The sequence below is a fragment of the Pipra filicauda genome, unplaced genomic scaffold (genome assembly GCF_003945595.2).
Source record: "Pipra filicauda isolate LSUMZ 115617 unplaced genomic scaffold, ASM394559v2 scaffold495_size435866_pilon, whole genome shotgun sequence".
In the NCBI taxonomy this organism is placed as follows: Eukaryota; Metazoa; Chordata; class Aves; order Passeriformes; family Pipridae; genus Pipra; species Pipra filicauda.
Genome location: NW_024104637.1, coordinates 152,167 through 174,790, shown reverse-complemented (window position 1 = coordinate 174,790; position 22,624 = coordinate 152,167). Strand labels below are relative to the sequence as shown.

The 22,624-nt window shown below is 46.3% G+C and overlaps 2 protein-coding genes across 12 annotated transcripts in view; both read right to left on the bottom strand.

Moving 5' to 3' along the window:
* Positions 1-5,943, bottom strand: part of ANK2 (ankyrin 2) — a 261,559-nt gene extending 255,616 nt beyond the window's left edge. The window contains exon 1 of the mRNA XM_039386600.1: positions 5,663-5,943. Within this exon, the coding sequence (XP_039242534.1) occupies positions 5,663-5,734 (72 nt within the window). The 5' untranslated portion in view covers positions 5,735-5,943. The remainder of the gene's footprint in view (positions 1-5,662) is intronic.
* The window catches only part of LARP7 (La ribonucleoprotein 7, transcriptional regulator), a 38,671-nt gene continuing 17,241 nt past the window's right edge, over positions 1,195-22,624 (bottom strand). For 9 of the 11 annotated variants that reach the window (XM_027716813.2, XM_039386634.1, XM_039386633.1 and 6 more), the window contains exons 12-13: positions 21,285-21,376; positions 16,321-16,781 (exon numbers count right to left, since the gene is read on the bottom strand). In XM_027716813.2, the coding sequence (XP_027572614.1) occupies positions 16,701-16,781; positions 21,285-21,376 (173 nt within the window). In that variant the 3' untranslated portion in view covers positions 16,321-16,700. Of the gene's footprint in view, positions 3,117-7,202; positions 9,378-9,487; positions 9,579-9,672; positions 9,850-14,918; positions 16,073-16,320; positions 16,782-21,284; positions 21,377-22,624 lie in introns of those variants that run through there. The other 2 variants (XR_005565558.1, XR_005565557.1) reach the window with 2 other exon arrangements.

The window sequence follows — 22,624 nt, the reverse complement described above, 5'->3', positions numbered from 1 at the left end:
AAAAGATTTAAATAAGAAAGCCAAACTAAACCAAAAAACCCCCCTGCAAAGCAGTACTGCCCCCCCCCCCGCAAAAAAACCCTAACAAATTAAAGCCACACGGACAAAAAATAACCCCACAAAAAAACCCAGAGAGCCTTCCAAGAAACTCCAGAAGAAAACGCCTCACAAGAAACTCCACAAGAACCACAGCGCCTCACAAACAAACACTGTAGAACTGCAGCACGAACGAGCAGCAAATTACAACCACCACCTCAACCCCTCTCCCTTAGGCATTTCTATTAAAAAGACACATAAAAAAAACCCCAAATAGTTAAAAGTAAACCGAGCCCTTACCTGCGTGGATCCCAGGAGCAGCACCACAGTCCGACTAAGGGGAGCACCTTCTGCTCGCCTGCTTTTAGTACCTTCAAGCACAGGTGCAGCTCCTCAGCCTGACGAGCCCCAGCCTAATTAGCCCTTACCTGTGCGTGTCCCACGAGCAGCCCCACCGAGGCAGCTCCTGCTTCTGGAACCTTCCGCCACAGGTGCAGCTCCTCAGCGTGGTGATGCCCAATTAGCACCAGCTGGTGCAATTAAGCACACGGCTTTCCCCCCCCCCCCCTTTGATTTTGGTGCTGTCAGGAAGCACCGTCCCTTTAATACATCCAAGCCCATCGATGTCTGTTTTTATTTATGCTCCGGAGTAAATATTTGCAGGATCGCGTCTCTTTCCCTTTCCCCGAGGTTTAGCTACTCCAATACTCCACAAACATCAGGACACCCGGCACTATTTACTAAACTAACTCCATCTGAGCACGTGTTTAATGTCTGTGAACAGACAGTGCTTTGCAACCTGCCTTTCTTTTTCCATTCTTTTATTTTGCTTTTCCACACTTTCTCTGCAACCCAGTTGGGACATGAATTTAAAACTTCAGTTCTTCCCCTCCACTGCAGGTTGCAATCAGCACTTTGGAAAGTCCTTTGGAAACTTCCTGGTGGAAGCAGTAAATCTTCACATGCATCTTCTGTGTAAATTGGGCCGATTCATCACAGTTCCCTTATTTTAGAGTCTCATGTGTAATTGCAGGGATCTGCTGATTTCCAAGAGTTCAGAGTGCTCCTTGGAATAAATGTAGCCAAACCCCAGACACAGACTCTCCACTTCACTTTATTCTATCATGTCTCCATGACATAAATAAGCAAGGATGGGCATTAATGTTACACACCAGATTTTTATTATGGAGAACTTTTGTTACTTTTTACAAAAGCCCCACTAGGTCCCCAGGTGCCAGGAGAACTTTGCCTGGAGCTGGAACTGCACCTTTAATCTCTGCCTGCAAAATGCCTTCACTTTCCAAAATCACCATTTCCCTTGTGTTAATAGTGGGCTTAAAATCAACAGATTGGCAGTGTGGAAGACGTGTATTTGTTATCCTACAGCATGTTATCATATATTGCAATTCTATTCCTAATTATACAATCACTTCAAGCTTTTATTTTCCAGAACCCAATTCAGTGAATAGGACAGACACAGAGGGGGACAGAATTAAGATTACACAGGCCTTAATTCTATTAGTTTGTAACTACTCAGTGCTTCATTTTGCAACCCAAATAACACTGTAGCACAGTAATTTTTATATGCAACCTAGACACACGTAGTCATTTATGCACTAACTGTAATTACTCTTTCCTACATTAGTCTACATCTATTATGCAGCAGGTTCATTATGTTTTATATTTCATCATTTCAATTCAGGGAGAAGACATTTTCTAGCACCATTTTCCCTCTGATATGGCAGACAGAGTTCACTGGAATAGAAGTGTTCTAAGTGAATGCTTCACTATGCTGATTTTTCAAGTCATTCTAGGTTCTGAACAAATTACTTCTAATCCTTTATAGTAGCAGAAGGTGAAATTAAAAACAAGCTCGAATCAAATTAAAGTTCAAAGAAACCTTGAAAATGGGGAAATTAAACCAATGTAATTTATGAAGTTATGGAACTAGAATGAGCACCAGCAAAGGGGTGAAGGCAAACACTGTGTTGTCCAAAGCAAGGCATCTGCCTAAATCATCCATGGAAGAGAAGCTGAAAATATCCTTAAATCCTGACAACTCTTAGTAGAAGACAAAGAACATCCTGCAGTAGGAAAAAATCTCAGCAGTGGGTTAGAAAAGGCAGGAACAAAGCACAGCAGCAGCATATGAATAGTCAGTGGTATGAATTGCCCAGAAGGTAACCTCTAATATCAGTGGGACACAAGTTTTAAGTGGAAAAAAAAGTATAAAACAGAGTATAAAAGAGGCAAAATCCAGTAGTTAGGGGGAAACTTCTTGAGGAAAGTAAGTAAGAAAAAGGAAACTGGTTGCTGCAGTCTCCCACACACAGTTGCTCCCTAGGAGCAGACCTCATATCGACCAACCCAAACTGAGTGGCTGGAAAACTATAGGATTTGAGATGAAGTAGACGGATTCACAACACAGAACTTCTCTGCCACAGAAACATCCCTGGAGAAGCAGGAGGCCAGGAGCTCTGTTCTGCATCTTCCCACATCCACCCCAGCACTCCTCATCTGGGCACCGTGGTGTTCTCTCTCCACTGGTGCTTCTTAGTCCAAGCCATGAGTTTGGAATCCCAGAAACCTTCCCGTCCTTGGGGATTTCCAAATACGTCCAACCACATTTCAAGGTTTAAAAATAATAATAATAAAAAAAAAAATAAAAAAAATAAAAAAGCTTGAATGGGAAAAGGAGGACATCCACTTCCAGGCATTATTTCAGACAGGTATCTTAGCAAAAGAAAATGAGATGGGATAAAGGGATTTCAGGGGGATCAATAATGCCGTGACAGCAGGAAAATTACCGTGTGACCACAGTACGTTGCTCGGTGATAAGGAACTTTACCTGAGGTCAGTAAAAGACACTCCTGCACACTTTCTCTCCGTATCAGATAATGGATTAGGAACATTAATTTATTCCTGCATGCTCAGAGGTGCAGTGGGATAGCAGTTCCTGAGTGCCATGATGCTCCATCAGAGAACAACTGACTATTTAGTTTGCAAAGTTCATCACAGTGGCTGTATTTTTTAATGTGAGAAGTGTTTAGATTTCCTTTCGACAAGTGCAGCATTGACAACTGGGAGGAAAAAAACGTGGAAATAACTCACATGACTACTAACAAAAGAAACAACTTCCATCCTATTCCAAACACAATGGTCTCCACGGTGTAATTTACAACAGTTTGGCTTTTTGTTCGGTATATTTTTAATCTTTACATAACAAATGTCACTGGTATCTTGACTGCAGGACCTTCAGCACAACTTAAATGGAATAATAACCCAGGTGTTTAAGGGAAAATACAGTTCTGGCTGGAACAGGTTCACAGATGCAAATAAGAGCCTTGGTTCTGCAAGCGCCCCCCCAAATATATATTTAACACGAGGACAATTTCAGAGATCTCTTAAACGAAAGACAGGATAAAAACATATATAAAAAAAATACAACTTTGGTTTGAGCACCTTCCTCAATGAGTTTCGTGCTCAAGCTGCAAGACACGACTAAGCTGAAGGGTCTCCCAGAGGTTCCAGTGTAGCAGGAATTCAGCACATTGCTGACTTCATCATCAGGTTTCATTCAGCGTCATCACAAAAGTGTGTTGTGATAATAAAAGTCACTACAAATGGTTACAGGCAAATGTGCTCTCTTCCCTTTTGGTTTTTACTCTTCTTCCCTCCTAAGGGTGCAAGAAATGCTTGGTAAATTGGGAGACTGCTAGTGATTTACGGGAAAACAGATTGACTTCAGCCACTGTTGCTTTCTTTACCTTGGTCTGGAGGGGCTTTTTGGGAATTTATTCACGGAGTTTTTTACTCCTGTGAAGGTCACCAATAACCTGGGTATGATGTCTTCTTGAAGGGCAGCAAAAATTCAAATAAATAAATCCAAATAAATACCCCACTCTACCCCAGCCATAGTTCAGAAACATGCCCGATGAGTCATTCCTTTCTAAATGCAATTAAAAATAATTCTAAATATAGAGCGGACAAAATGCAGAGGAAGACAGTAAAACAGCTGTAGTAGTCAATTTTTTAATGAGTGATTTCTGCCTACTAATTCAGGATATTACATTGTCATGTCTCTTCCTCATGTAAAATGAATAACCCCGGGAGAAGTCGATTCAGAACGCTCCAGAGAGCGCAGCGGTCCCCATTTGCTGCTGGATGTGCAGCCAGCCAAAAACCGGTGACCTCGTGTTTCCCAGATCCTGAGGAGTGACCCAAAGGTCTCAAACAAGGAGGATGGTGGCAGGGAGCTGCCAGTGCTCGGAAGGATACTGCACATGGAATAAGTTATGGGCAAAGAGAAGGCAGCTTTGATGAGGATTCTCAGTGCTTGGGGTCTTCATCCCCAACCCTTTCCTCCGCTACCTGGAACTTCTTTTCCATACCCAGCACTCTTCACCTACGCTGCTGATACTGCTGATCACACCTACTGAAGGTTGCAATAAACTGGAGAGATTTTTTTTTCTTCTGGCTTCCAGCAGGGAAGGGAACAGGAAGTGCCAAAATACGTGGGGGTGAGGGGGCAGCTGTTCTTGTGCCATTTCCAGCCGGGGTCAGAAGCAAACCCACACAAAAGGCCTTTTTGCTGAAGCTGCCCAGCCCAAACTTCCTGCATGTAAGGGCACTGACAAGTTTAAACATTCCCCCAAACTCTCAGATGTCTGTCCCAACTCCAGGCCTGTGGGATTTCCTCATCAACGATACCACCAGTGAAAATAGAAGAGGGGGGGAAAAGAGCAGGATGGGATTTATATTTGGATTTATGTTTGAGTACATACACCCCATGCTAATCTGATTACTCACCGGGAATCCTTCTTTACAACAGCTTTTCCTCGATTAATCTTTTTTTCTTTATTAATAATCACCATAACATTACAGCCTTAGCAGAAGAGAGCAAGCTGAACACACCAGCACCACATCCCTCCCTTTCTGCCTCTCCCCCATTTTCAGGAGGCACGAAGCGCTCGTGGAACGAGCCCCACGGACACCCAGCAGCTCGGCCTTCCCAGGTCGAGAACACCCAACAACTCCCGCGCCCAACTTCACCATTCCAAATGTAAATTAATGCAGCAGCCGCCGCAAAAGCCGGAGCTCTCTCCTTTACTCGGGGAAGCGAGACGCGAGCGGAAAAGCGCGTTGCATGCAGCAAGAGCCTCCTGGAAATTGCTGCATTACGTTAATTAAGATTTTATTCATGCCTTTGGCCCCGCTGTGCCACCGCGGTGATGCAGCACGACACGACACGGCGCTGCACCACTGGGAACTCGCACACGCGTGTGCACACCACGCTCCCCCCCGCGTGTGGCTGCGCGGGCACACCTGCACAGGTGCCGCCTGGGGCGATTTTGGGGTGGAGATGGGGTTTGGGGTTATTTTACCGACTTTTATTATTATTATTGAATAGAATAGAAACCATCGGTCCATCGCTCCATCATCCACCTGCCCCCCGACGCGCTTGGGGGCCGCTGGCATCCCTGGATCCCGCCCCTCCCCGCGGGCTCCGTGCCCCCCCCCCCTCCCGCTCTCTCTCTCTCCAGGGGTGTGGATCCCGCGGGCCGCCCCCCAGCCCCGCAGCGGGGAATCCCCCCCGGCCCCGCCGCCCGCGGAGGGGAGCACCCACCTGGCGAAGGCGCGGCGGGCCGGCGGGGGGCGAGGGGCCGCCTCCCGGCGCGGGGGGCGCGGGCGAAGCCATCTTCGGCTCCTTCCCGCCGCCGCCCGCCTCCTCTCAGCCCCCCGCGGCCGCCACCATGCCGGGGACCCGCGGGTGACCTTCCCGGGGGCGGCCGCCGCCGCTGGTGCTGCAGCGCGGGTGGGTGGGTGGGTGGGTGTGTGTGCGGTGGGTGGGTGGGTGGGTGCGGGAGGCAGCGGCCGCGCTGCCGATGAGCTCACACGGACAGATCGGCGGCTGCCGGCGGGCGGCGCGGGCGGAGGACCCGCCTCGTCCTCCCCCGCACACGCACACAACACACACGCACACACACACACGCCCGGTACATCCCACCCGTGCTCGCACACCCCCTTCTTCCTCCACGCCTGGCCGCGACCCCTCCACACGCACACACCCCACGCGTGCCCCCAGCCGGAGCATCCCCTGCTGCTGCTGAACCCGGGGGGGGGGTTTGTTTTCACACCTTCCCCTGCGGATCCGAGTGTGAAAATACGGGGGTAAACCCGCGGCTTAGGGATGGAGAGAAACAAGGGATATTTCCAGGTGCGATTATCCTCATATCCCACCCTGTGCTCACACCCACGCGCAGGGTTTTCAATGCCTGGAGCGCCTTCTGGCCACCACCTGGGTGGAACACGGTTCTTCCCTGCTGCCTACATTCAGATATTTTAGGGCCACGGGGAACCCTATACTCAGAGAGCCTGATCTCCTGTGTAAGAGAGGAATTTCTGGGAATACAGTTTCCCTCGGAAACAAAGCCCAAACAGCTGGTGGAGCTACAATAACCACAGCAGAAAGGTGCTTTGAAAGCGCTGAGTTAAAATGAATCCATTCCATTCCCAGGCAAGGGGTTCCCATGGTTAATGACGTTAATTTAGCTCAATTTTAGCCACAGTAGCTCATTACACCACTCCCTGCCTTCCTGCCCCAGGAAACCTTCACTCACTCATGTTTTAAGTGCAGCATCACCTCACAAATCCTCACCAAAATCCCTGTCTCCTTACGCGGCAATCTGCTATTAAAACAAATGACCCCCTTATTCAGCAGAGAAAGAGTTTGCTGCTTCACTCAAGTTCCCTTCCAAAAATAGTTCTGTTCTTTAACACGAGGTGTAGCAAAGCTGTTAATCGACGTTATCCCTCTGCAAAATTCCGACTGATGCCCTGCCCTGGACTCGAGAGCCTGTCCCACAGTCCGGGTCATTCCCATCAGCCCTTCCCGCATCCAAGTGCCGTGAGCTAAAAGCAGCCTCGGGAAGCACAGGCTGCAAAGTCACCACGGTTCCTAGTGCATTAGGGAGAGGCTAAATTTAGCCTTACCTGCTAATTAATTTAGAAACTACTTAGTTGCGTTTGCGCCGGGATTTAGCCAATACCTTTAGCCCCACCTCCAGCTCCGTGTCCCTGCATCCCTCCCTCCCTCCCCTGCTGACGCTTTTGGCAGCTTTTCGGAACACCTGGCATGTCTTTTGCTGAACAAGAGCCACCGGCTGTTTGATGGGAAAGCACCGTTATTCCTCACTTGTGGAATACTACAGGTGTAGAGGATGTTTTTCCAAACCCGTACAAGAGAGAGCTTTCATCCTGCTCACCTCTGTTTGTTCCATTGCCACTCTCCGTGTCCTGGTACTTCCAAAAGGAACATCTGTCCAGGTCACCTCTGTCACACAAGGACAGGTCCTTTCCTTGGATCCCACCACCGTGCCTTCTGCGCAACCAGTAGGTTTATTCCTGGGAAGTACCTGCACAGTTCCAACCTGCTGCAGGCTGGCAACACAGCTCAGGAACTCCAGGGCCACAGATAAACTGGATGGGTCTGGATGAGGAGGAGGGCTGAGAAGGAATAACAACTGATAGCAGGTTGTGGGAAATGGAGATTTAGTCATTGAAAAGGCTGGATCAGACGGAATCAGTGGAAAACTAAGACCCAGGGGAGAGGGAAGCAGTGCTCTGGCCATGAGCAAGTCTTCCATATTTAAAGGTGGTATTGGAGCGGGGCTCCCAGGAAACCTTGGGATGCTGTTCCTGCTCACCTTTAGAATGAGGTTTCCCTCCTGTTTTCTTGCAAATCTACCTCTAAAATAATGAGTTTTTTTCACTCCTTTCTTATCTCCCAAGGCTTTGCCAGGTAAAGGGCTTCCCTCATCTCTTGTGCCCAGGCACAGCCCATTCCAAGAGTGGAGCTGCTGAAGGAAATCAAGGACATAGTAAAATTCCCAGGGGTTCCTAGGAAGCTAAGCTAATACAGAGAAGCTCCAGCTCTGAATGGCCCCAACAGGGGCAGACTATCCCCTCTTCTGTCCCCACTGAGGCTGCTGGAATGCCATATGTCCAAGCCCTGCTCCTTGGCCTCAGCTCCAGCTGGAGCTCTGTGCCAGCAGGAGCTGCGGATGGTGCTGGAAGAGGAGTGCAAAGAGAAGCAGAAGGGAAAAATCTGACTGAAAATGAGATGCAGTGCAGAGTGGCTGCAATTTTCAGGACCGCCTAAGGGACTTGGATGACCAATTCCTACTTAATTGGGCATTATAATTTCCTAGGCATCCTTGAAAACCTCTGCCAAGGCTTACCAAACGCTCGTTTCCATGTCCAGCTTTGGGGAAGCAGCCTGTTCTCTCCCAGCACACAGTACAAGCTTCACCTTAGTGAAGAAAAAGCAGTATTTAGTTTTTGTGATGCAGACATCTCTTTCTTAGCCACCCTTGTGCCCACAGTGATATTCTCTCTATATTTTGATATTAATGTTTTTTCTTATTGATATCTGCAGGTCCTGGGTTAAAGTGCATTCCTGCTGACAGACCTCCAGCCTTATTCCCACCACTTAATGTACTCTCTGCTGTGCCTGGGAGTTACAATTCCCCCCTTGGCACAGCTTTGCCCTTTCGCCTGCTTTTTCACTTGGGCAGTGATTTTACACTCCAGTTCCTTTTGGATGAACAGCCTGTAAGATGCACAGAACCCGTTTTCCCGCTGAAATATTTCTAGTCTCGGGCTCTAAGCCCTCTACTATGATCCTCTGAGCAGGCTCAAGGCTCAGGGTTTCTTGAGGGATATTATTCCTGGGCATAAATAGCAGAGGACAGGTTATTCTGACTTTGTGCCTGACGTGAGGACCACGAGTTCCTCCCTGCTGATGCCATTCAGGAGGTCAGTGCTCCCGGTATCAGAACGATCAGCAGAGAATTAACAGCTGGGTAACAGATAAATGAGTTCATCCTTGCCTGTGTGAGGGGAACGATGCTTTGTTACACCTACAGATCATCTGCACATCGAATTTGCAGAGTGCTGCAGCAAACAGCAGCATGGCTGCTGCTTCTTGCCCTGCCTTTTCATCTTACAGCAACGATCCCCTCGGATAAGAGCCCTCCTCTCATACTGCTAAACACGACCGGCGAAAGGCTGAGCTGGGTTAATGCGTATCGCTCCGTTCCTTTAAAACACACGAAGCCGTAGTTTCCCGAGGTTCCCGAGTGCCAGGCTGCAGGATGCCGGCGGTGGCCGAGGCCCGGCAGCTCTGCAGCACGGGCACGCAGTGCGATGCGCCGCCTCGCCTCGGGAAATCAGCCGGCGTTGGAGAAGAAGTGCTGCCCGCAGACAGGTCTGCACACAAAAGCGGGAGCACCATGGAAACTGCCGGAGAACAAAGGAGACGCACAAAGCTGTGCCGGGACCTGCGAGGAATGTCCGAAATACTTCTCTGTGCCTCCCTCCCGGAGGCACGGCCCCCACTCGACTGTGACTGCCCAGGGATTTCAGCGGGGTCAGGGTTTGGCTGCCTCACCTCCGATACAAAAAATTGGGAATCGTGACAAGCAGATTTTGCAGAGAACTGTGTTTTCCATCTCCAAGGTGATGGTGTAAAGTAGGGCAGCCTGCGGGGAATACACAGAAAAAGCATTTACTCTTCAGCAAGGACTGGAAAAGAGCCTACTAGAAGGGATAAAAAGTAGGAGTTAAAAGACATACTTTGCACTCCAGAGGCTCAGGGGCTGTTTCAGGGAAGTTTCAGTGTCTCTTTATCCACTTTTTTTTCCTCTTCCCTGGGTGCCAACTACTGCTGGAGATGAGTGCCGAGCTCAAGGAAACCTCAGTCCCACTGGGTATATGGCTGCTTTGATTTGTTCTTCCTTTTAACATCTGCTGCTAAAGCAAATTAGATGAAGATTTGGCTGAGACAACTGCACAGTGTGTTAGCAGCACATTCCAGCTCAGAGAGCCCACACTGTACCCTTTTCCTTAGTGGTTGTAGCAGACCCTCCAGCAGGACTCGGACTGTACCAGTGGGAAGCTGACACACCGTGCCCAACACACATCTCCTTTTGTTCAGGAACAGCTCAAACACGTGTGACAGCAGTTTGGGGTCTGGATCTTCTGATGGATAACAACAGTATTTACTCCTCCGTGGTATTTAGTTACATTTGGATGTCCCTGATAAGCACCAGGAAACAAGCTCTAGCAATTCCCACACTGCTTGTAAGGATGTCAGAAAGCCACGGGGTGACATTGCCAGTTCTTTTTCCTCCCCAGTGGCTCCCCAGAGTCTCGGTGACAGATGAATACAAAACAGATGGGATGGTGGCAGAACATCATCAGATGGACGTGATGGGCCTCAAGCTGCCCGTGCTATCGCATAGATTAGTGTCATGTAATGCTGGGCTTTGTATTTTGATATCGAAAGCCACACAGTGGCTTCAATCTTGGGTCTTGTCCTGTCCTAATGTCAGGATCCTCATTTTGATTTTACATAAAAGATAGGTTGGGGAAGCTGTATCTTCCTTTCTGGGTATCAGCTTTCTGTGCTAAGCTTAGAAACAGAAAAAGAGGAAAAGAGGCTTTTCTACTGTGGGAAAAGGCCTTTTGAGTTGCTGCATTTAAAAATCAGACCAAAAAACTCTAATTCGGTCCAAACCAAGTATTTGGTCTCACTAGATTTCTGTCATGTGTGCTTCTCAGATTGCTGTTATCTCCCATGTATTTAACAGCCATACCAATTTGGAAATATCTGTATTTGGCCACGGCAACACATCTGACAGGTCTGTTTAGTCCGAGACATCCCTGCGAGCTCTTCTCCGAGCATCCACAGCAGAGCCATGGCACTGAAAACTAACATCTTTTCCTTCTGACATAATTGCTCCTTGCCTTTTCCACGGCACACACGGGATGTTCCCAAGGGACACTGCAGTCACACTACCCAGTCAGCTTGCTGAGGCCAAGAATATTAGTCACGTTCCCCATGACCCGCAGCCACATGTGCAGCCCCCCCAAAAAAAGGGTCTGTCCTGGCTCTGCACAGAGCCACCATCACACCTGGCTCTGGAAACATCCTGCTGTGCTCTGAGAGGTGAATGCCAAAAAAACTGGGAAGCTCCTCTGCTTGGTCAAAGTGGTGTCATCTGAGGGGTCTGGCAGATCAGTCCCTCTCAGGATGTTCCTGGTCTGGCTTCAGGCATGAGGCAAAGCCCAGGAGAACAGCTCCCCTGTGGTACCCTGTCACTTCTGATCCTCATCACAGCTAAAACCAGACAGTCCTGAGACACGAGGAAAAAAACTGTTTTCAAAATTAACCCCCTGAACCTGGGTCAGGACCTCTCTGGATGAGGCAGCCACGGAGATGTGGAAAGGTGGTGATGGCCCGTGTCAGAACCACCGTGGTGAGACAGGTTGATTAACATCTGCCCACGCAGCAGGACACACTGTCTGCCTTCCAGCAGCCTTCCCTCTGGGAGAGTGGAGAGAAACAACATTTTCTGGGCAAGCCAGCTGTCTTTCCAGCACAGCATGCCAGGAGAACATTACAGAAAACGTTCCCTTTCTCCCAGCCTTGCCCACCACCACTTTCAGCAGGAATACCTCCATTTCCTCCCATAAACTGCCATCTCACATCCCAAGTTCTTGTCTCATATACAGTGTGACCACACAGAGCATTAGCTCTCATAGTCATTCCTCCTCCTTATGGAATCTCCTGCCATCCCTTTCCAACAACAGCTCCTCAGGAAGCTCCCTAAGGAAGGGCTCACTCTTCTGCATGCACCATCCAGCTACCAGTTGCTGTGATGTATTTGAATATTCCTTAAAATTGTTGCTTTTGCACAAAGGATGATTATATATAAGTAATTATATATACAATTTAGGACAAAATTAACGCGGAGTTCCCAACCAGCAAAGCAAGAGAGTAGGAGTTAAGAAGAGTGGGAGACACTATCCTGCTTCCCTAAAGGCAAAATTCCAACCCAGCCCCAAGCAACGTGTCCCCAGCAGTGCCCAAACACTTGGATAATAAATGGAATATAAAGTACAGCACAGGAGCTGTAATCAGGACACCTGAAACGGGGGATGGTGCCAAATTCAGGCTTAAAAGCTGCAAAACAGCTCTGCGTGTGTCTCCCTGCTGGAAGCTGCAGATGACCCACTCTGCCACTGCAGCTGTACCTATATATAGTTATAAGAGAGATTTGGCTATAAAAAATACATCTATAGATACAGTGTAAGCCCAAATAGGCTGCACAGCTGCATGCTTCAACACCCAAATAATTTAAAACATTTTGCCCTGATTCTAATAATATTATTCTGGTTTTTCCACCAGGGTAAGAGCAGGGCAAAGGACCTGGATAAGGAAGGTTTCAGGTATGCTCATGGTCTGGAGGTTCATGAGAGAGTTCACCTTTAATCCCCACAGCCAGTGACAAAGAGAAAAGGAATGGGCATCAAAAGCTCAGGGAAGGACAAGATGAATCAATAATAATAAAATTAATTCCCTCTCGCTTAAGTTTTTCAAGAGACTCACCGTGTTTTTTCCACAGTTCTGCTTCTACACCAAAAATCACTTCTGGTGTAAAGGCAGACCTGAACCAACAGGTCAAGTACACTTTGTGCTCATGGAACAGGTTTCCTAGGCTGAACCTTTTAAGAAGTTACCTACTGAGCACCAGACAAGATGGGCAAGGTCTGAGAGAGCAGCTAGATTCCCAAAACACTCAAACAAAATACACAAAGCACCAGGTAAAACACCCCCCCCCTTTTCATATCAGAACCACCTTTCAATGTATGTGGGAAAGGAAACAAACACCAGCCACGGTGAGGGAAAACCAACCAAAAACAAAGGAGAAAATTGCAAAAAGCAGCAAGGCCAAAAGGTATTCAACTGTGCCTGCTCCATCCATTATTCACAGGGTGGGAGAACTGGACCTTCCCTTTTCCCAAGAGAGATGTATATGCATTTATCTGTGCCATCAGCCAGGGAGCAACCCAGCCAAACCCACTGGATGCCCAAGTGCCCCCAGGTCTGTGTTGTGCCTGCAGCCCAGAACGGCTGGAGCAGCTTTGCCCTCTGCTGGTCCCGAGAGGCCCCTCAGCCCAGCCCGGGCAGGAGTCCCTCTGTCCCCCCTCGGGGCTGCCACCCTCACCCCAGCCCTCCCCAGGATGACATACAGCAAGGGACTCAGGAGTGCCTTAGTCAGGGAACAGCCTTAACTAAAAACCTGGAAAAAGAGTAAAAACAACCCTCTGAATTCGACGGAGCCGCAGCCCAGAGAGGTAGAAGGGGCAGTTAAACGACCTTAATTAAATCACATCACACTGGAAGGCTTTCCCCATCCCACTCACGACTCCTGATTGCATTCCAAGTCCCTTCTTTAGCCCCAGTCACCAGGATTGCACGCTGCAAGGAAGCAGTTGGAAACAGCGGTCCTGGCAGGCAGCTACCGCTGAGGGGTGCACGGGGCCAGGGAAGAGAATCCCCACGGCAGGAATACAGGCAGCCCCTTTGCCCAAGGAGACACCAGTCACAGCCAAGGGGCCAGGGCTGCTCTGTCCCACCCTTGTACCCCTCTCCCAACTTGTTTTCCCGCTCGGATGTTTGTTTGGTTCCACTCAAGACGCCGTAAAAAGGCGATAAAAGCGCAGCCGACGTTTGTCCGGGCACAAAAACCGGTCACCCGGGCAACGGCAAGCAAAGCTCTCCCACATTCTCCCGCTTGTTTTTCCCCTGGTTTTTGCAGGGATTGGTGCGACTTGGGTGACTTGGTGCTGCATGTGCCAGGGAGGGATGAATAGGAGAGCTGGCCTGGCTCTGCTGCCAACCAACAAAAACTTGTGTGCTGCCAAGTCCCCGGAGAGCTGGTGACTCCCTCACAACCATCTGCAGCGACTCGTAGGTAACTGCGTTACCCCCTCGCTCAGGCACATCTCAAAGTCACCCAAGCATACCTGATCGAATTACTTTTCCAGCACTGTGCAGCATTATTCCCATGATTTAATCCTGCCTGGGCTCGTTAGACACCATGGTACCCTTAGGAAAGCAATTATGACACTGACCTACGTTTTCAGGGGCCTGGGCAGGCAAGTGCCTTTGTCATCTGTCAGAGGGTAATTTTCTAATTTGATTTGGAGCTTCTCTAGTAAAAAGATAATTTACTTACCTGCTGGCTTTCAAGGATGCCTTAAAGCCTGTTGAAACTAGTGTACTGACTACATCTTGGGGGAAAATAAACCCCAAAACACCAGCATTGGCTGTGTAAAATAAAACAGGTAGAACAGCCTTGCTCCAGGTGACAGTAAGATGAGGACTTCAACACAAGGTGCAAAATCAAATTTAAAAAGGCTTTTCTACACTGCAGAGACAGGCAGGAGGGGCAAAGCATCATGTTGTGAGCAGGATACTGTGCTACTGAAAACCTGCAGGCCCAAAAATCCTGGGACATCAGGCAGGTGTTCCACTAAAAGCAGTCCTGCTGCTGCCACGAAGAGCCTGCAACTCGTGGGAGAGAAGCAGAAATATGAGTGCTAAAAATAATATCAGATACAGCCCCGTGCTGGGTCACAAAGAGCAAAAAAAAAAAAAAAAAAAAAAATCAATGCTGGGTTCTGCTCCAGGCAGATGGATGTGGAATTATGTTCTCTCAAAACAGTCAGGGGAGGCAGAAAAATCAGCAAAACCAAACGAGTACTCCAAGGTTTGGAATTCCTATAATTTTGCAGTATCATCCTGAATTTTTAAGTAAAGTGTATTTCGGGGTGGGGAAAAAAAAAAAAAAAAGGGAAGAGTCACTGTGGGAAGTTACTAGAGGTGAAATATGAAGTATTTTTAGGGATGCAACTCTTGGGAGGGTAGAACTCCATCATATGCTGGACTCCTCAGCATATGACAGGGAGGGATAACAGCAGCAAAAATTAACTCTCACATGTATTTAAAGATAAAAAAAACCCACACAAACCATTCTAGCATCCTTGAGAATCCAAGGTTTTGATAAAGCATCTAGACCATCCTCTCCATTCCTGACTTCTGAATTAAGAGCAAAAATGCTGTCATTAACTTCTTCAGGAAGTAATAAACACCGACTGTCCTTCCCTGCTGAAGCAGATTGCTGCACTAGTTTGGCAAAGGAGAAAAAGAAAACTCATTTTGAAGTGTAAGGAATTAACCTGCATAGATATGGAAAGGGACAGAAGGGTGACTTCTGTGTGTTAAAGTCAGAAAATATTAATATAAGAGCAATAACTCCCAGACTTAGGCTTTTGCAGTTCAGTTCCACTCTCCACCACACATAAAAAGTCTGAATCATTTATGAGCTGAATTATTTATAACACGGATATATTTTTGACTCAAATGAACTTCAGCAGCGAAATCCCAAACATTTTACCCACAGTAGGCTTTTGGGTTTATTTTTTCCCCTTCACATCGCAGAAATGGAAAACAAACTGTCTTTTAGGCAGGACGCCGAGAAAAAAAAACACGTTAACGGATCAATTTTTTTCATAGGTAGGTATGAAAATGATTTTTTACGTGTCATCAAATATCTTACCCACCTAGGATGGGAGGAGTTCAAGATTAAATGATAATAATAAATAAAAAATGCTGCGATTGGACTAAACACTTGAATACTGCAGGAGTCCACAGGGGAGTGCCTGGCACCAGGGTTAGTTCTTAGCCTTCCCCCACCTTTCCCCTGGGAGGAATCCTCCACGCACCATTTCCAAGAACCATCAGCAAGCTCTTCCCCTGCAGCCCTTCCAGCCCTTTTGTTTGTCCCTTATCTTGCACTTTTCCCCTCTGTTTTCCTGCTATCTCCAGCCTGATCGCTGCTATTCCCTCTCCATTGAGTCGTGCTAATCCTCTCCATTCACTCCCCCCCTGCCAGCAGGGCTGAGTCACTCACCAGTGCAGCCTCGTGTAGAATTACAATTTTACCTTCAGGGATTTTTAAAATATTGCCAGTCTCCCATGAAATACTTGAAAGCCATTAAAATCACCATCTTAAACTGTGAACTACCCGACTTTTAACACTTATCTGCAAGTGAGAACTACTTCTGGAGCTAAGGCAATCACAGGTATCAAACAAAGATATTATTTCTTCCACCGAAGATTCTTCTAAAACAAATAAAAAAAAAAGCTGAATTCAGTTTAGTGTGTATTTATACAAGTAAATTTTCTCCCAGGCTTCTCCAGGACAGATTTCCCTACAGCCTTAGCCAACTGAAAACACAGGGAACATTTTTCTCCTGTACTTTGAAACAGTTTGATGGGCTAAAGAGAGGCCTAGAGAGGTTTATGCAGCATTAACCACTTTTATTATTTATGGTGGCATAAAGCAAATGGAAGAATTAGAGATGCACAGCTGAAATTTTCTCAAGCGTTTTATTTTATAACCTAGTGTATAAAACTTCAACATACAAAAAAAAATTCCAAACAACAAGAAAAAAAAAATAACAGAACAACAACAACAAAAAAAAAAACAACCCCAGAAGTGAACTAAAGCAAAAATCTTGTCATGGACATTTTCCAGAAAGCTTTACCTAGAAAGGCTCAGAAGCAGTGAACATTCAGCCTGTTCAAAAATGGGGGTTCAGACCCATCTTCACACTTGCAGTCTGCAGAGTTCTGCCTCTGGGGGCCCGGGTTTAGTTGCTGGAAGCAGTGGTGGCTGTGGGGGGCTGGTTTTTTTTGGTAGGTTTGTTTGAAATACCTGCAGTTCACACTCCAAGATCATCAGTCCTGGTTAGTTGTCCTCAGTGAAGCGAATGTGTTTGCTTGTCTGCTGAGTCTTCTCCAGTCTCATCCTCTCAGCCTTGGCAATCAACTGCAAACAGGGAAAATATCACAGGAAATTAGAGCAAAGTGGATATTCTTAGGATTTGATCTTCCAGTCATGGATATATTCTTCACTGGTTTACCAAACTTCCTAAGAAAAAGCTCATCCGAGCAGCTGAGCTAAGCTGGATATCTGCCAGATATATAAGATATAAATTCAGTGTTGCCTCAGAATCATGCAAAATAAAAGTGTCTCTTCAGTTGCTGAGCAGTTGCTCTTATTCCATCCCTTCTTCCTCCCAACATGGTCCAAGAGAACAACATACTCCTTTTAAAATCCTAAAATACAGTCTCACACAGTAAGTAAAAAAACTCTGTCCTTTTACTGGATTCATTTTGTTACAGATGTAGGAAAAACAAGGTTAGGCCACAAAAGGAGTGCTTCAGGAATATTGTGGCATTTTAAACAGGAAAAAAACCCCATATCTCCAGCACACCACACAGAAATCCACACACATCACTCAAAAACAACTATAAAAGCACAGAAAAACCACACACACAAATGAAAAACCCACAGAAACCCCCCCACATGAATACCAACACATAAAACCCACTAAAAACCCACAAGCCACAAAACATAGAACGCACTGAAACCACAAACTCACACACAAAACCCACAAAACCCCCTAATCTACACAGAAAAATGCACACACACAAACCACAGAAACCACAAATCAACACAAGAACCCCCACAAAAAGGCACATGGAAAAACCCCACAAACCAGCAGAAAAACATAGCTGAAGGCACATACAAACCCCACACAATCCAACACCACAAATGCACTCAAAGGCACACACAGAACCCACAATCTCCCCCAAAAAACCACCAAACTCTGCAAAAATAACAGGAAAAAAACCCCAAACACCACCAACACTAAACAACCCGAAAATATGGAACTCACAAAAAAAAAAAAAAAAGAATACACAAGAAAAAATTAGCATAAGTCTCCCAACACCACAGAACACCCCAAAAACCTAACAGACAAATATAGTCAAAGGCACATACAAACCCCACACTCAAGAGGCACGTACAGACAACCCCAACCACCACAGGAACCACAAACCAACACAAGAAACCACACAGAAATGCAGGCACACACCACACCAAAAGACACAGAACCACATGAAAAAACAAAACCAAACCAAACAAGACAGCTGTAATACAAAAAACAACCCCCAAAAGAAAACAAACAAACACCAAAACAAAAAAACCCCCACGAACAGAAGAACCCCACAGTTACTTCTGTGCTGGTGACATTTGCTCTGGGGAGGGGGCATTTGCTCACTGGGCAGCCCCACTTTGCTAGATTTGTAAAATCTCACATATAAATCAAATGATTTGTTCCTTCTGCATGCCTGTGGCCTGCAGACCAGCACTCAAGTGCACAGGATGCTGCTGCACTGATTGTGGCAGCCAGGATTTCAGAAGGAAAGGAATAAAACTGACCTAAAGATCTAACCAAGGGTTACTTTTGCTCTCTGATACCTAACACAAAAAAAAATTGCTAGAAGAGTTTAACACTAAGAAGTGCACAGTGGTCTACTCATTCCACATGTGGGATGGAGAATTCCAAACAAGGGAAGTTCTAGGATGGGAGCTGCCCAGTTCATACCAGTGAGTGGTTTTATACCAGTGCCTCAGAGCTCACAAGAGGCCTCAAGGATTGCCGTGTTCAGCTCATCAGTCCAGGATCAGGGCCTGTATCTGAGCACACTAATCCTTGTCTAACAGGTCTCCAGCCCTTCCACAGACACCAGTGTCACAGAGCCAGGGAACTGGGGATGTGCTCTGCAATGGGCCCACACACAGGGAATTGCCCAGCCTGACAAGGACACAGCCCTGCACCCCCCAGGCATCCTCAGGAGAGAACAGTGTGGGCTGTACCCAGACATTCCCACTATCCTTCTTTTCCATACATCCTGTAAATTATGCCACCCTTCACAAATACCCAATTCTCACTTGCTCACCAAATGCCTTTCACTTCTGCCACCCCTCCCACCCTCTTAAACTTCCTCCTTCCCTCTGGGAAAGGGGGGCACAAGGTGCAAACCACATTCCTCCCCCCACCCCACCCTGGGAGACGAGGATCCAAGGGGAAAGCTTGCAGGCACTCCACTCCTTGGCTTTGGGAACGGGAGACTCCAATCAGTCTGGAGTTTAAGGCTGCAGACTGATGGATTGCTTTAGGTCTGAATAAACTGGCACTGCCCTAAAAAGCAGTTCTGGCAGGAAGGTTTTCCATCAGTAGATCACCGAGGTGGTTTTATCAAGGCAGTAAAGCCACAGACAAAAGGGAAGATGGATTTGGAAGGGGCAGCAGAGGGGTGGCAATGAAGGACCAGACCCGGGGGAAAGCCTGACACAGAACACCTTTTTCACTCCAAAGACAGCCAGGCCTTAGTCAAGTTCTGGGGAACCTTGGGAATATCTCTTTTGGACATTTAGTTTATTATAAGAACTATGCCAGAGAAAGTAAAATCCCTACTTAAATCTGGTCTAATCAGTTTTGGGGGTGAGCATTATTATAAAAATCTGCTCAAGTTATCCTTAACCCTTATCCCAGGGAAAGAAGAGAGTATGCCTATACTTCTTGGCAATTGCTCTTTTCCATGGTTTTTAACTGCCTAAAGTTCAGCTCAAAAGCTGTGTGCAGCCACTGCATGGACTGCATCCCATCACTTCAACACTAACTGAAAGAAAGGATAAGATGATGTGTTAATTCCAGCCACAAGGCAGCTAAATGGCAAACACCCATCTTCGAAGTCTGGTAAGGTGTTTCAAAACGTTTTTAGCAGAATAGACCTTTACAAGAAAGATACATTAATGGCATATTTTGCTGTAGGTATTTTATTATGAATAATTACTTTTTACTTCCTTTTGTGGCGAGCTCCAAAAGAAGTCACCCTGTAAGCACTAAGGAAGGATTTTCTAATATTAAACACTTCTTTTACTGTCAGTCGGTATTTTGGGAATACAGCCTGTCCAAAAGCAAGGAAAGGGTTAAGAGTCACTGACCGCAGCCAGGCATTCTTGTCTTGATGTTTTGCTTAACAGCGTTAGCATTTAAATGGAATTCCCCGGGGCTTTGAAGTTCACACCTCCCGGTGCGGGCAAGGTGATGGGCAGGGGGGAGGAGCAGGAGTTTGCATCCCTGTGCTGCCTTTGTTAGGCAGGACCGAGACAGTTGGTATTTGCAGGCCAAGATGAGGTGCATTACTGCCCAACTGACACCGGTTTGGTCAACAAATCCCAGCCTTCAAAAGATGGAGAGTAGAAACTTGAGAGCAAGTCTAAATTAAAGTTTAAGGTGCCACTTCGGTTTAAACAAGTAAAAGCACATTAAAATAAAAAAAAAACACAACTGGCAGCATTCAGTAAAATGCTCTAAAGTTGTAGAGCTTTCCCATTCCCTTTCTAGTCATATTAAAGAAAAATGGCTCAAGTCAATGCCATCTTTAGGCTTTTAAGAAAATTAAATCAGACCTTTGGGCAAGTTCTTTATGCACACCTTTGTTTAAAAGAACTGTGCTCATCGGTCTATGGGATCTCTGAAAGAACATTCAGACAAACAGGGTAAGACATGTCCAACATGCCTCTGACCTGTACAACCCCTATTCCTTAAGGTCAATTAAATATTTATTTTCAATTACATATGTAATTTCTCCCCCCCCCTAGCGTCCAGGAAACAAGAGTCTCCAAAGTCACCAGCAAATAATTAAGGTCAGATGATTGTGAAGTTTTGCAAGCAGCAGCAGAAAAATTCTGGTTAAAGCCAACCCAGAAACCTTATCTGCAGTGTGTGTGAAGCAAACCTGGCAATAAAAAGGTCTGTGAAATACTCTTTGGCTCCTCTCTGTCAGGTGGAGGATCTGACTGGCTTAATCAAGGAACCCCTTCATGCCTGGCAGGATCTCCTGTGGCAGGAGTGGAAGCTGCAGCCAGCAGGTTCATTGCAACACTGCCTCAACTCTGCAGCCTGACAGGCACCCCAAGGTCAGGGCTGGAAAGGAACTTCCCAGTTTGGATCTGGAAGCTGTACAGCTCTGGATGCCTGCCAGCATTCACCACAGCTCAGAACTGCACAAATAAAACTGTGGAAGCAGTGAGGAAAATGAGACTCAGTCTCAAGGAAACCATTTTCTGCATCAGAGTAGAGTATTATCAGTATAGCACCAAACTTGATTTCACTGGAGCACATCAAGACTACTGAACTTTTCCATCAGGGTCTGAAAAGAAATCCAGCTTCAAATTAACTGCAGGTTTTTAGACACACACTTAACTTTCTCTGATTGTCCCCATGAAGACAAGCCTTGCACTTGTCAACGGGACTGGGACAGACACACATTCTCTCCTTTGTAGCTGTAAAACTCTGCTGCAAAATGATTTCACTGAATTAAATATACAAAGTATCAAAAATTATGGCTCTGTGCAAAAACAGAATCATGTTTTTAACCATGGCTATGCAGGAAAGAGATCTGAGTTGCACATTACCTTCTCAGTACCCCTCTTCTTTTCTCGAGGTTGGTTAAGTTTAGCTTGTCTGTCCACTAAAATCTTCTGCCAGTAACGTTGTTCATTGTCACCTTGCAGAAAAAATAACATTGAGGTACATGAAGAAAAGTAGGAAAAAAAATAGATGTACTGTTTTAAGCCTTCACACGTGAAAATACCTGTTAGGGAAACCCAGCAAATATTTCCCCAGTAATCTTAAAATTTCCTGGTCACAGAAGTCCTATAGAATTCTTCTCTACATGTCATGAGCAAAAGGAGTTGAGTTTTAGCTGAACTTTCACCACAGCACATGGAGGCCCTTTGATTTACTCATGTACTCAACCTCTGACTCATTTTAAAAAAAATTCCAAACAGAAAAAAAAAAAAGTGTAATTACTGTAAGAACAACTGAGACTGTTTTGTCCCATCAAAACCATTGCCTGGGGACTCCATGAGCTGTCAGGAATATTTGAACATGGGCAGCAGTACAAGGGCAAATAACTGTGCAGCTCTTCCCAGCAACTGCTTTGCAGTTAAGTTGCAGTTTTCCACTGTTCCCTCTGGTTTGGGATGTAACCACCACAATGGGAACTCTCTGTGATAGGTTGCATGGTCTCATGGTTCACCTCCAGGGAAGTTTCCCAAATGTATTCCTGCAAAAGTGAGCCATCTCCGATCATGTTCACATGATATTCACCTGAATATCTTTAGTAGTCAAGTCTTAAAAAGTAAAATATTACTGGGAAAGATTTAGTCCCTGCAGTAGGGAGCATTAAAGATTCCTTCCTTATTCTTATTCTCTCACCTTAGGCCAGGGAGGAAAACTAAAATCCTTACTGGGAGTCCCTCCTGCTTTCCTGGGAAGTTTTTCCATTCTTATTTCAATGAGCCAGTTAGAAAAAAAAAAATAAATCTTAATACTGTGAATAGAATGCTCCTACAGTGTAGTACTTATTCCTAATCTCCTACTACACTTGTATGTAAAGACTACACAACCAGAGACAATGAGAGACAAACTGAGAGCACTCAGCTGTAAAAGCCAAAATTGAGAGCTGTTTCTGGATCTGTGGAGCACAGAACACACTGGAGACCAATCTATGCCCAAGTGACATGAACAGCATTCACTGAGTCTTAAACTCGAATTAACTTTGATATTATCATGAAGGTTGATGCTGCTATTAAAGCTTTGCCTTCTGCAATCCTGAATTGACTTTTTGGGGAGTTTGTATCCCTGCACTCATGAAACTGGACTCCAAGTGAGGGTCTGTGCAGGAGCGGGGTAAAATCTCAAATACACAGATGAGGGAATCTCATCTGCCTTTTTTTGCACATTTAGCATT